Source organism: Neltuma alba, unplaced genomic scaffold, assembly GCF_004799145.2.
Source record: "Neltuma alba isolate B1F8T4 unplaced genomic scaffold, ASM479914v2 tig00010875_pilon, whole genome shotgun sequence".
NCBI lineage: Eukaryota > Viridiplantae > Streptophyta > Magnoliopsida > Fabales > Fabaceae > Neltuma > Neltuma alba.
Genome location: NW_021635666.1, coordinates 1,403,673 through 1,416,437, shown reverse-complemented (window position 1 = coordinate 1,416,437; position 12,765 = coordinate 1,403,673). Strand labels below are relative to the sequence as shown.

Below are 12,765 nucleotides of genomic sequence, written 5' to 3'. Positions count from 1 at the left end.
ATTACTTTGTAGGTAGATAGTGTTAGGAGAAATGTGCTTCAAATTATATTGAAAAGCTCAAGCAGTTGAATATTACAATCATCCTAATTAATATTGTTTGATTTAATTGTGTTGGATAGCTTAACTTAGTCTTGAATTACTTTAGTTTTGTTGGAATTGGGCTTAATTGGATAAAATTGCTTTAATTGTTATATGACTATGCATAGTTCTTTTCGCTTAATTAAGCTAATGAATTAGGATGTTATTTGTTTTAAATGTTTTGACCTTTAAAATTGTGGATTGTGTAGATTTTATTTATATGAAAAATATATGATTTGGTTGTGCTGAATTGTTTTTTTTTTTTTTGTAATCTGTTTTAGTTTTACTATATGTATGCTTTTGGAATCGTAGGTTGAATAAAAACTGATAATATGCAAATTTTCATCTTTTTTTAAAATAAAAAAATATTCATATGTTTTCTACATATGCATGCCCATATTCATCTGTTATGAAACAAACGAATATATATTGATGCCAATATTTGTCTATTTTAAAACAGGTAAATATACAATTACTATCTACATATCTTCTATCAATGTCTCCCCTAAAACAGACAAAAAAGAACCTTTAGAACAGACAAAAATAATATATTTTGTAGTAGTAAAATGCACTTCTAGAGATTTGAACTTGTATTTTTCTCTTTATAAGGGTAAGGTCGTTCACCACCTCAATTAATAACTTGTTGGTCAAGTATATGCTTATTTAATGAGCGAGTAAATAAGGAAGAAAGAATTACAAATTATGAGATAAAGGATAAAAGAGAATAAAAAATAAATTAAATGCAAAATTGATAAAAACGCATTTAATATTCAGACAATGCGTAGCGAGATCTTATATAAAAGACCAAACCAATTCAAAATTTGGAATTTTGTAAATAGCACAGGAGGGAGTATTAATTTAAAATCCAACATCTTTTTTCTTTGGGGGGGTTTTGGGTTAAAAAGAGAGGATTTTATTCTAGATAAGAAATTCTTGAAGCAATAAAAATGGATTTATATTTGTTTTATTTATATTAATTAAGAGTAACAATCTTTTGTTTTCCCAACTACTTCGTACTTTAAGATTTTTTAAGAAGTTTTTTTTTTTTGGGCCCAAGATACTAATAAGAAAGTTAACCGATTAGAAGTTTGATAAACACATTAATACACACACCCACCCACATCAAAAAATTTATAGGTAAAAACGTTTTCGATAGTCACGATATATGGACAATACTTTGTTACGGTTGCTAGCTAATTGGGGCATAGGAAAATAAGGCAAAAGTTAAATATCAAAATATTAAATTGAGAGAAAAGTTTAATAATTAATTTAAGGTGATTTGATGAAAATAAAAATGAAATGTTTATATACATATATTTAACAAAAATATATATTTCTATATAAGAAAAATATACTTTTACTATTTCTCATTCATTAGATTCCTCATACTACCAATTTATGTCAATAAATAATATTTAAAACTTTCTATATTATACTTAAAATTTATAGACACACTTCTATAAAAAAAATTATATACACAATGTTTGTATATATCTGGAAAAAAAAACACTTTTGGCATTTGTAACTCTTCATTATTATAAATTACTCTTAAAAACTCCCATTTCTCTTTTATTTTATCTTGTATCTTTAATTTTGTATCCCTCTAAAAATGTAAATATAGCCCCCCAATGCAATGGGGAAAGAAAAGGAAAAAAGTTATTTATTCTAGCTAGGTCTAAAATAAGGTTATTTAATTTGAAATTCTAATTTTATCTGTGAAAATATTTAGAATATAAATGTAAAACTTGAATTTTGGTATCCAAAATAAGATATTCCAACTCAATTATTTAAATCAAGTTATTTATCACAAGCCCTATCGGATCCTTATTTAGCAGTCCTCTCCTGTCTTGAATATGCTTGGACGAGCAGCAGTCAAACTATAGCACAATTATTTTTCAAATTTGTGCTGCCGAATAAATTACATTATTTTTAATAGCTTCTCTAATGTTTCTTTAAGTTTTCTAAATTCAATATTTTCACAAGGGATATTGAAAAAATTTATTTAAATATTTAAAATTTTTTAAAATAAACTAAATTTGAAAAGAAATAATAATGATATTTAATGAATATTTATTTCACTGAAAAAATTCTCAAAATTCACAATTGTAATTTGGCTTTTAGCTGCAGTCCTATGCCATCATTATTCTAACACTATTTTGTCCGATAACTCTTTTTCTTTTTCACGTTTCATTCTTCAATATTTGAACATAATAATAATAATAATAATAATAATAATAATAATAATAATAATATAATAATTGAGAAGGCCTCACTACTCACCAGAAATAAACAATGATTCACAAATATGAAATATTCATTGTGGCAAAACCCCCAGAGAAAACAATTTGGCAGGTAGGACGTGAAAGCTTCGGCCCCACTACTCGCCAGAAATAAACAATGATTCATAAATATGAAATATTCATTGTGGCAAAAACCCCCAGAGAAAAAAATTTGGCAGGCAGTACGTGAAAGCTTCGACTAATGTGATGGGTAAATTCAGGAGTGAGTAAAAAACTCATTACCCGCTAACTTGTCGTGGCCTATGAAATTTTTGTCCATTTAAATCCGTTCAATTAGCCCAAATAAGTAATTATAAACAGTCGGGCTTAAATGGGCGGGATAACCTATTAAACAGGACGGGCTATGAGCAAGGTATTAAACTGTCCATACCCGCTAGTTTAAGTTTTATTTTTTTTTAAATATTTTATTCTTCGTTTAATTGATGATATTGTTTTCATTCATCTTTTATCAAACTTTCATACTTATCTAAACTTTTATTTTATCCTTTAGGTGGAAGTTGGAACTTTCAAAGTTTATGAGACTTTTATGATTGGTGACTACTTTTATGATTTTATCAGATTTTGATTATTTGTGACATTAGGTGAGATTGTGTGATTGAATATAGTTGATATTATGTAATGTTTTTTCATATTTGATTTGCTATTTAGCACGTAAAATTTATTGACAGCTTCATAAGGTTATATATATAAAGTAGCTATGTTGAAAAAATTACAAAAAAAAAATAAAGAAAAATAAATGGGTTACTCAGGAACTCAATTAGCCCAAACGAACTGTCCCCATAGCCCATTTAATACAGGCTAAATGGGCTAATACTGGTTATGGGTTAGCCCATGCCCGTTTATTCATAAATAGGTAGGTTTTCAAGTTAGCCCATCCCGCCCATTGCTCAGCCCTAGGTAAATTCTCAATTTTTTCCCACTTTTTTGAACTAGGGATTTTAATTTTTAATAATTACAATGAAACCAAATGATCATTGAAATAATTCATTGAAAAGACTATGCTAAAGACTTCACCAAAAAAAAAAAAGACAATGCTAAAGAGCACGAAGTAAAGTTATTTATTCTTTCCATTAAAAAAAAAAATTTCAAGTTGAAAGACCACAAATATGTAACATTATTTTCAATGATCAACGTTCGTTTCCAACAAAAAATAACTTGATGATCCACTTATTTTTAATATCATTGTTAAATTTTCAATACCAATCATATCCACTAGTTACAATCCACGATTCTAACAGTTTTTCATTTTTTTTTTTCAGTTCTTTTAAAACTTATCCTATAAATTACGTCTTAGTTAGCGGCTCCTCAAAAAGAAAGAAACATAAAAGGCAGCGTAATTATTCAAAAAACGCAGTGAATTAATTAAAAGAAATGGAGGAGAAATATATAGGTGCGGCAACTTCACCGACGTTGTCATGAAACTCATAATATCCCATTCCTTTGAAAACTGTCATGTCGTCTATTTAAACCCTTCTCTCTACTCCTAACCCCACCCTTTGACCCTCTTGCCCTCCCAATTTGCCTCACCTGTCATCTCACAAACTCACTCTTCTCTCTTATTCACACACCCATATCAATTCCATTTGGCCAATCATATCACTGGGCGGCCATGGATCATCAATATCCCAAACAAACCCTTATCACTAACTTGGCTCTCTTCTCTCTTCTCCTTTCTTCTTCTCTTCTCCTTCTCTCTCTCTCTTTCTCCCACCCTTTACTTTCCCTCCCCCGCCACAAAAAACAGCAACAACCACCACCTTCTTCTTGCAGGCTCTCACCCAACTCGTCATCTTCTGTAAGTTCAGAACTCCTTTACTTTCCCTCCCCCGCCACAAAAAACAGCAACAACCACCACCTTCTTCTTGCAGGCTCTCACCCAACTCGTCATCTTCTGTAAGTTCAGAACTCAGATAGTTTTTACTTTTAATCTGTCTCTTCCCATCACTTGAATATCGTTCATGGGTGCTTTTTATCGGCTCCAATCTTCGGTCTTTCATAGCTTTAATCTTTACTTCTCAGTTCTGTAGAATATACTGTATATAATACCACTGAATTAGCAGAAGCCCATATGAAAAATTGATTACTGGTTCTGTTGTTAGAGTTTTAGCAGCTTTCTTGATCTGTAGAACACCACAGACGAACTCCAGATTAGCTTTTTATCATATATACTATATATGTCAAATTTTCTATGTCACATGTTGTTCCCAATATAGCGACATTACATGTCATGGAATTAACAAATGTCGACGGAACTTGAGGTAACATTTCTTTTATTAGAGTCCAAGGGAACAGATAAAAGATCTTAAATCCAGTTAAATTAGGCGTTTTTGTATATATCCCGAGAGTTTTAGCAATCTTCTTCACCGCACTTATCATTCACTTCCATTTCATACAAAAGCTGTAATGTGTGTGTGTGTGCGTGTGTGTGTGTAGAATTGACTAATAATTTAACACAATAAATTCATAGTTTGAGTTTCTAACTAGTCAGACTGTTTTATTATTAACCTAGTCAGCACAATAAACTGCTTTCAAATCTCTCACTCTATATATATATATATATATATATGAGATACACAAGAGTATCTATAACTCCAAAGGCGTTAGTCAAAGAAGATATTTTACGCCAGTATATACATTAATTTGTGTATCTATGTAGGCGGCCATTGATGAAGCTGGAGATGAGCTCGATGCAGCTCTGGCTCGAGCAACAATGGGGGAGAAGAAGAAGAAGACAGTGATAATAACAGTGATAAACAAGGCGTATGCAGAAGCTGACGTGGAACCAGGCACTGCCATGCTGGACCTGTTCCTCGAAAGCTTCTGGGTGGGAGAAGGCACAAGACCTCTGGTTGATCATCTCCTGATCGTGGCGGTTGATCGGACGGCGTACGAGCTTTGCCAGTTTCGACGGCTGATCTGCTACAAATTGGAAACAGACGGCGGAGATTTAGAGACAGAGAAAGTGTACATGTCCAACGACTTCATCGAAATGATGTGGGCGCGAACTTATTTCCTCTTAGAGGTGCTCAAACGAGGTTATAACTTCGTCTTCACGGTACGTTTTCTTCACTTTTTGAGTAAATTATTGTTAAGTACCCTTAGTTAAAGACATTTATGTTGCTAGCCCAAGAAAAGAAACATATTTTATGTTGGAAATATTTCGTTGAGCGCCTAAACTTATTACAGATATTTTAAAAAAGAATAAAAACTCTAAACCGACACTTATGGTAAATGGGAAGGAGTTAATCATAATTTATGGTTTTTAAAAGTTTTATAGCAAAAATTATTTTGAACTAAATCTAATTCTTTAGACCGCGAAACAGGAAGGTTTTTTTTTATATTTTTGGCAACCTCATAGGAAAAATATCTACAAATAGAAAATACACCACATATATATATATATATATATATATATGTGCGTGTGTGTTTTTGTGTTTGTTTTTCTAACTTTGCAGTACAATGTTTCTGTCTAATCCATTAATTTTGTAAAATATTTTTTCAGTCCTTTAACTCTAATATTACTAGTCTCAAATAATAATTTTTTGTGGCAATTATTATTATTTAAAAAATTGTACTTGATATATTAATATTTGTGAATATTATATTAATATCTAAAATTTTAATGTCAGTTTTTTCTCAATAAAACAACAGTGTTAGAGTTAGAAGATTAGAACAATATTTTATAAAATTAAAATGCCAAAATGAAATCATATAGATATGGTGTGGCGCCAGTGCGGGCAATTAGTTAGAAAATGATTAATTAGCATTTAATTATAGGGCACTGTGAGTGTTGGGAAACTAAAATTAAATGGAGGCAGAGATCTCCAAGATTATAGCATTTCTATAAATATCTATTAAGAAGAGGCTATATAATATAGGATGTTGCAATTTTTCTAGTAGCATAATTTTCTGATTCTATTTGTAAATTACTTTCAATATATTTCACACAGATAAAAGAAAAAACTTAAACTTTATTAACTCTCATTAAAAATTTAACAACTTTATAATTTTATCCCTATTTAATATATATCATATCTCATGTAAATAAAGTCAATACAACAATAAGTGACGCATAAAATTATATATCCATATAAAAAAATTTTCTCAGTTCTCTGTAAATAAGACTAAAAAATATCTTCTTTGTGAATAGAACCGGAGGAGTAACATTTATGCTGAGAGGTGGATCATTTATTTGCGAGGTGTAAAGCTTTGAGTTTCACTGCCATTTAATTAATGTCACGGCAATACTGGTGGCTAGCGTCAATTAAATGCTGTCACTATGTGCCTTTGGTGTGAAAATATTAATTAAAAGCCAACATTTTTTTTTTTTTTGGTTTTTGGGTTAACAAGAGAGGATTTTATAGTAGATAAGAAAATGAATGGAACAATAAAAATGGACTTATGTTTTATTTGTATCAATTAAGAGTAATGAATTTTGTTTTCCTAACTATAGCTTTAGGATTTTTTATTATTTTATGAATTAGCTAGTTCAATTAATAATTGAAACAATCTTGATATTAATAAAAAGATTGTCTTGCTTAAGAAAACTAAAAAGAAAATTCTCCATTTAGAAGTTTGATAAACACAATAATATATGTAAAATAAAATGTATAGGTGACATCGTTTTCAATGGTTAATAGACAATACTCTGTTGGGGTTGTTAATTAGGGTATAGGAAAATGTGGCAAAAGTTAAATATCAAAATATTAAATTGAGAGAAAATTTTACAAATTAATTTAATATGATTTAATGAAAAAGATAAAATGTTGACATACATATATAACAGGAAAAATATATTTTGACTATTTGTTATTCATTAGATTGCTCATACTAACAAATTATGGCTTCAATAAATAAGAACCCACAATTGTCCTTGTAAATCTTCATTACTTTACTTTTGGCCAAAACATTATTATAAAATACAAGCAGACAGTGCTATTGGTTTTCATTTTATTTTCTATCTTTAATTTTATATTCTTTTAAAAATGTAATATAGCCCCGCAATGCAATGGGAGAGAAAAGTTAAAAAAAAAATTATTTGGTTCTTTGAAATTCCAATTTTATCTGTGAAAATATAAAAAATAAATGTAAAACTTGAGTTTTTGTATCCAAAATAAGATATTCCAAGTAAATTATTTAAATTAATTTATTTATCGCAAAAAACCCTATCTAATCTTTATTTAGCAATCCTCTTTTCTCTTAGACATAGGCAGTCAAAACTATAGCATAATTACTTTTCAAAATTTTTCTAAATGAAATAGTTCATCTCCCTGCTCCCTAATAAACTACATTATTTTTAATATCTTCTCCAATGTTTCTTAAAGTTTCTGAATTCAATATTTTGACAAGGGATATTTAAATATTTAAATCATTTTAAAGAAAAATGAACTATATTTGCAAAGAAAATAATGATGATATTTTATGAATATTTATTTCACTGAAAAACTTCCACGATATAAAATTGCGGCTATCATATTATCTCTTTTTATATAAGTGATCAAAATTCACAATTGTAATTTGGCTTTTAGCTGCAGTCAAATGCCATTGTCATCCTAAAAGCATTTTGTCATATAACTCCTTTTCTTTTTTCGCACTTATCATATTTCAATATTTGAATCAAATAATAAAAAGTTGAGAAGGCCCCACTATTCATGAGAAATTAACAATGATTTATGAATATGAAATATTCATTGTGGCAAAATCCCCAGGAAAACAAATTTTGGCAGGCAGTGAAAGCTCTGATTAATGTGATGGGTAAATTCTCAATTTTTACCATTTTTTTAACTGAGGATTCTAATTTTTAATAATTATTACAATGAAACCAAATAATCATTGAAATAATTCGTTGAAGAGTGTATGCTTAAAGAGCACAAAGTAAAGTTATTTATTCATAAAAAAATTATTCAAATTGAAAGACCACAAATTTATAAAATTGTTTTCAAGGATCAAGACTCTTTTCTAAATTAGATTGATGATCTAATTATTTTTAATATCATTGTTAAATTTTCAATAGATATACATGTAGTACTTTACCAAAAAATAAAGTATAGTAAATTTTTGTTCTAGCACTTGTAAATTTCTTTTCTCTGACTGTTAGATACTTAGACTGCACATTTACAAATCCAAATTCAAGTGTCCTCAACCCCTAAATGTAGTACTAAATAGGTTTAAATATATGATTTAGACAATTAATTTGTAAAAATTAAAAAAAATTAATTTAATTAGTTATCTATAAGAAGCGTAAATTTTCTTTTCTAAAATAATTTGTTAAATCATTTGCATTAGAAATTACTCCATTGATAGAAAAATCCTTATTGATATATGTAATTAATATGAAAAGTTAGAAAAAAATTTATAGTGTTGAAGATAAAGTAAATCGATGTCTTATGTTTAGAATAGAAACAACCCTTATACTAACTCTTATATTTAGTGCTGAAGGAAGTAACTAAATAACTAATTTATATAAATTAAAAAAATATTTAAATTAGTTATTTTTAACAAATATTTATTGATTTACCTAGAGTATTTTTTATCAATAATATGTATTGGGTACTACTTCACTAAAAGAAGACCCTCTAAGCATGTGCAATCAATAAGAAGAGTTTAAAGGAAGGAAGGGGAAATAAAATATATTAATATCTTACGTCTAGAGCTAAATTAAACCTATCTGCTAGCTCTTACATTTAATATTGGAGGGAGTATAACAAATTTGGAAGGAAGAGTTTAAAATCGGAGGAAGAGAATAAAAACAAATTTATAAATTTAGAAGACAAAATAAGTTAGTGTCTTATATTTAGAATTAAAACAAATCTCTGCACACAGACCTTATAATTAATGTTGTTGGGCGTGTGACCCAAATTTACAAGTCACAGTTCAAAAGTTTACTGCTTAAAAACACAAATTTAACAATGACCACATTTTACGGTTTTAGAGCACAGTAGTCCTTCAAAATAATTTTGAAAATTGACAGTCTTTCAAATTCTTCACTTCTAATTTTAGCCATCCAGAATAAGTTGCCCAATGCCAAATTTGTCTCTTTTGTTTTCTTGTTAATTCAAATTCACGTGAAGGTGAAACAGACAATGAAAAAGTTCGATTCATTCGGGCATGTGATTAATTACTTCATTTGTCTTTTGTCTTGTCTGAAATCCTTATGTGGAACAACGCTTATCCTACATTTTTTTAAATTAAAAAAAAAAAATTAATAGTTTAAATACAAGAACAGAGAACAGAGTAAAAATTTCAGTGTGAAAACGAAACATCACTGGTATAATGTTAAGAAATGAGAGAGACACATCCTATTTCCACCCATCCTCCTATTGTCTAGGAACAATCTCGATCCCACGAAGATTGGAAAGATTAACTAGTTTTTTTAACATCATGCTAGGGGACCCCTTTTATTTATTACTGGTCCACCCTATTTATAAGATTTTACTTATTGGTCTGTAATATAAGTTTTTTAAATAAAATTTAATGAAATATTATTTCTGAGTCGTTCGAAAATGCCATTGTGACTTACACTCTTAGTTCAAATAATAGCTTTAATTTGACTGAGGGTAATTTTTGGAAAGTTATAAAAAAAATTTACTTCAACTAAATTTAATTGATTTCCTTAATATCAACAAAATAGTTAATATGCCTTTATGAAAAGAACTAGAACGAGTGCAAAAGTCAGGAAAACAGTAAACATTTTCCCAGCTTATACTACGTGACCTTGTTACATTTAGGTAAGTTTTTTGGCCAAATACGTTTAGGTAATTTATATTTAGGCTATATTATTTATTATTAAATATTATTTTAAATTATTTTCTTTTTATATTTTTGAAAGTCAAATTCAAACAATCTAAATCAATATAAAATATAAAATTTGTAACAAAATGTGTTATTTATAAGTCATAGACAATGCAATTCATTTCATAATTCTTACCACTTAGATACTTATATTACCTCCAGTTCTTAATATTAAAGTTAGTTGACTAATTTGAGTATATTAAGAAAATTAGTTAAGTTAATTAACTAATTTGAGTATATTAAGAAAATTAGTTAAGTTAATTATTCGTAATAAATCGGTATTATATTTCCAAAAATACCCTTACTAATCATGTTTATTAGTTAGAACTACCATGTGATGAAACTTTTAACATTTGCAACTACTACAATAACTACCTTTAAAAAAATAGATAAATATGATAGACAAAGTGCATTGGATCTTATATTTATAACTAAATTGAAGGTCAAACTAGATCATATATTAAGAAGCAGATGTAGTATAGGATAATCTTTCAGAACATTTCTATGATCCTAAATATTAGACACTTTGCAAAAAAGTTAATATTGTTATTTTCTTTTCACAACTGCCTTCAATTTTTTTTTTTGACCTGACACAACTGCCTTCATTAATTGTATACATAAAGAGAAATTATATGAGAAAGAAATTAAAGGCAATTAAGATATGTTGATTTTAATTGGACGATAATTTTGAACTTTTTGTTGTAAAAAATAAAACTGTATATATATGGTATATTTATTATTATAAATTTTAATGACAAATATATAACAAATTATATATAATCCTTGCCCCACCCCTTTTCAATTTACAGGATACAGATGTAATGTGGCTTAGAAACCCCTTTAGTAGATTAAGCAAGAACAAAAGTGAAGATCTTCAAATCAGCACAGACAAGTACTTGGGAGATCCATGGTCAGAAAATCACTTGATCAACACTGGATTTTACTTCATTCGATCAAACAACAAGACCATTTCATTGTTTGAAACATGGTACTCAAAGAAGCACAATTCCACGGGACAAAAGGAACAAGATGTTCTATTGGATCTCATAGGACGTTATGGAATAATTGCAGAATTAGGACTAAGGGTTAGGTTCTTGGACACCCTTTATTTCAGTGGCTTTTGTGAGGATAGTAAGGACCTTAGGGTTGTCGCCACCGTCCACGCCAATTGTTGCCGGAGCATTGCCGCCAAGGTAAGGGATCTCAAGGTGGTTCTCCGTGATTGGAAGCAATTCAAGAAGCTTGTGTCTTATAAGAGATTGGCGAACACTAATTTGACAGCTAATTACCGATGGAAAGGACACTTTGGATGTTGGAATTCATGGAATGCGTCACTAACAGTGTAAATTAGGGTTACAAATTATTGTCTTGAAGGATTTAAATTCACCAATTATGAGTCAGGATAAATGTGATTGTTTTTGCTGTGATAAGTTGTTTATTTGTTTTGACGTAGCTATTTTAGAGATCCATTCCTGTAGTGATGTTATTAATAAACATCAACTAAAAAATATAATTACTTAGGGGCTAAAGAGCATCTAGCACCCCAAAATATTTTTCAGGTGCATTAAGCATCCCGAAAGATTTTCTAGGATGTACCAAAAAATATTTCAGGGTAATGAATGCACCACAAAATACTTTGAAGTGCTAGATATAGCTGAGAAAATACTTTGAAGTGCTGAATACACTTTAATCTATTACTTAATGCAAAATAAAGTCCATACTAAATTGAATTTATGAAAAATTAATTTGCAGGTTCTTAAAGCTTATCTTAATTTTATATTAGGTCCATTCAATTTGTTCTATTTGGATTCAGCCTTATATATGTTAGAAAGGGTTAGTTAACCCTTTCTCTATCCTTCTTGAGTATATGGGTAATTTTTGCAAGAGCTGCAGAGAAGTTGGCTTTTGTAGGGACCACTATAGCAAGGCGACGTATCATTGTCATGTTCATTTAACTCATGTGGAGCCTAAATCTGATCACATAACATATTTGGATAAAATATATATTTATTAAAGGGATTCTTGGCTGTTTCTTTGGGGTTTAAGTTATAATTCAACTATGTTTGTGGGGTCCTTTTCTCAAGCCCTAACTTCTAATGGACTTTAACTTGCTTCCTCAATTAGACACCAGGACATGAGACTACTCAACAAACAAGGAAGCGACTAGTTAAAGACTACTCTCAGTCTCTAAGGCAAAATGAACTAAATTGGTTTAATTTCTTCAACTTTCAAAGTCTTTAATAGTCACCAAGTGAATGTGAGCGATGTCAAGCGGCGGTCTCATTATGATCTCCGTCTGTTCAGTGCAACTAATTAGGTATCATATGGAGGCTAGCTCTTTAGAGCTTAATGCTAGTATGGCTGTGGAAATTAATATATATATTATTCATGTATATGTGTGTGTGTACAAATAGTTGTTCTTACTCAATGGCTGTGGAAATTAATATATATATTATTCATGTATATGTGTGTGTGTACAAATAGTTGTTCTTACTCACCAAGGCGCTCGGGTTTAGAAATATGGAGCTTAGTTTTGCTTTCTTCAATGAGTCAGCCTTATGCTCCTTCCTTCATCATTGGCCTAGTAATCTTGCAA

General features: G+C 29.4%; 1 protein-coding gene across 1 annotated transcript; it reads left to right on the top strand.

Moving 5' to 3' along the window:
• Positions 1-3,914: 3,914 nt before the first annotated feature.
• LOC114759660 (uncharacterized protein At1g28695) lies at positions 3,915-11,632 on the top strand. The gene is made up of 3 exons (XM_028948877.1): positions 3,915-4,173; positions 5,035-5,433; positions 10,979-11,632. The coding sequence occupies exons 1-3, from the start codon at positions 3,988-3,990 to the stop codon at positions 11,513-11,515; spliced, it is 1,122 nt and encodes a 373-aa protein (XP_028804710.1). The 5' UTR covers positions 3,915-3,987; the 3' UTR covers positions 11,516-11,632.
• The last annotated feature ends 1,133 nt before the right edge of the window (positions 11,633-12,765 follow it).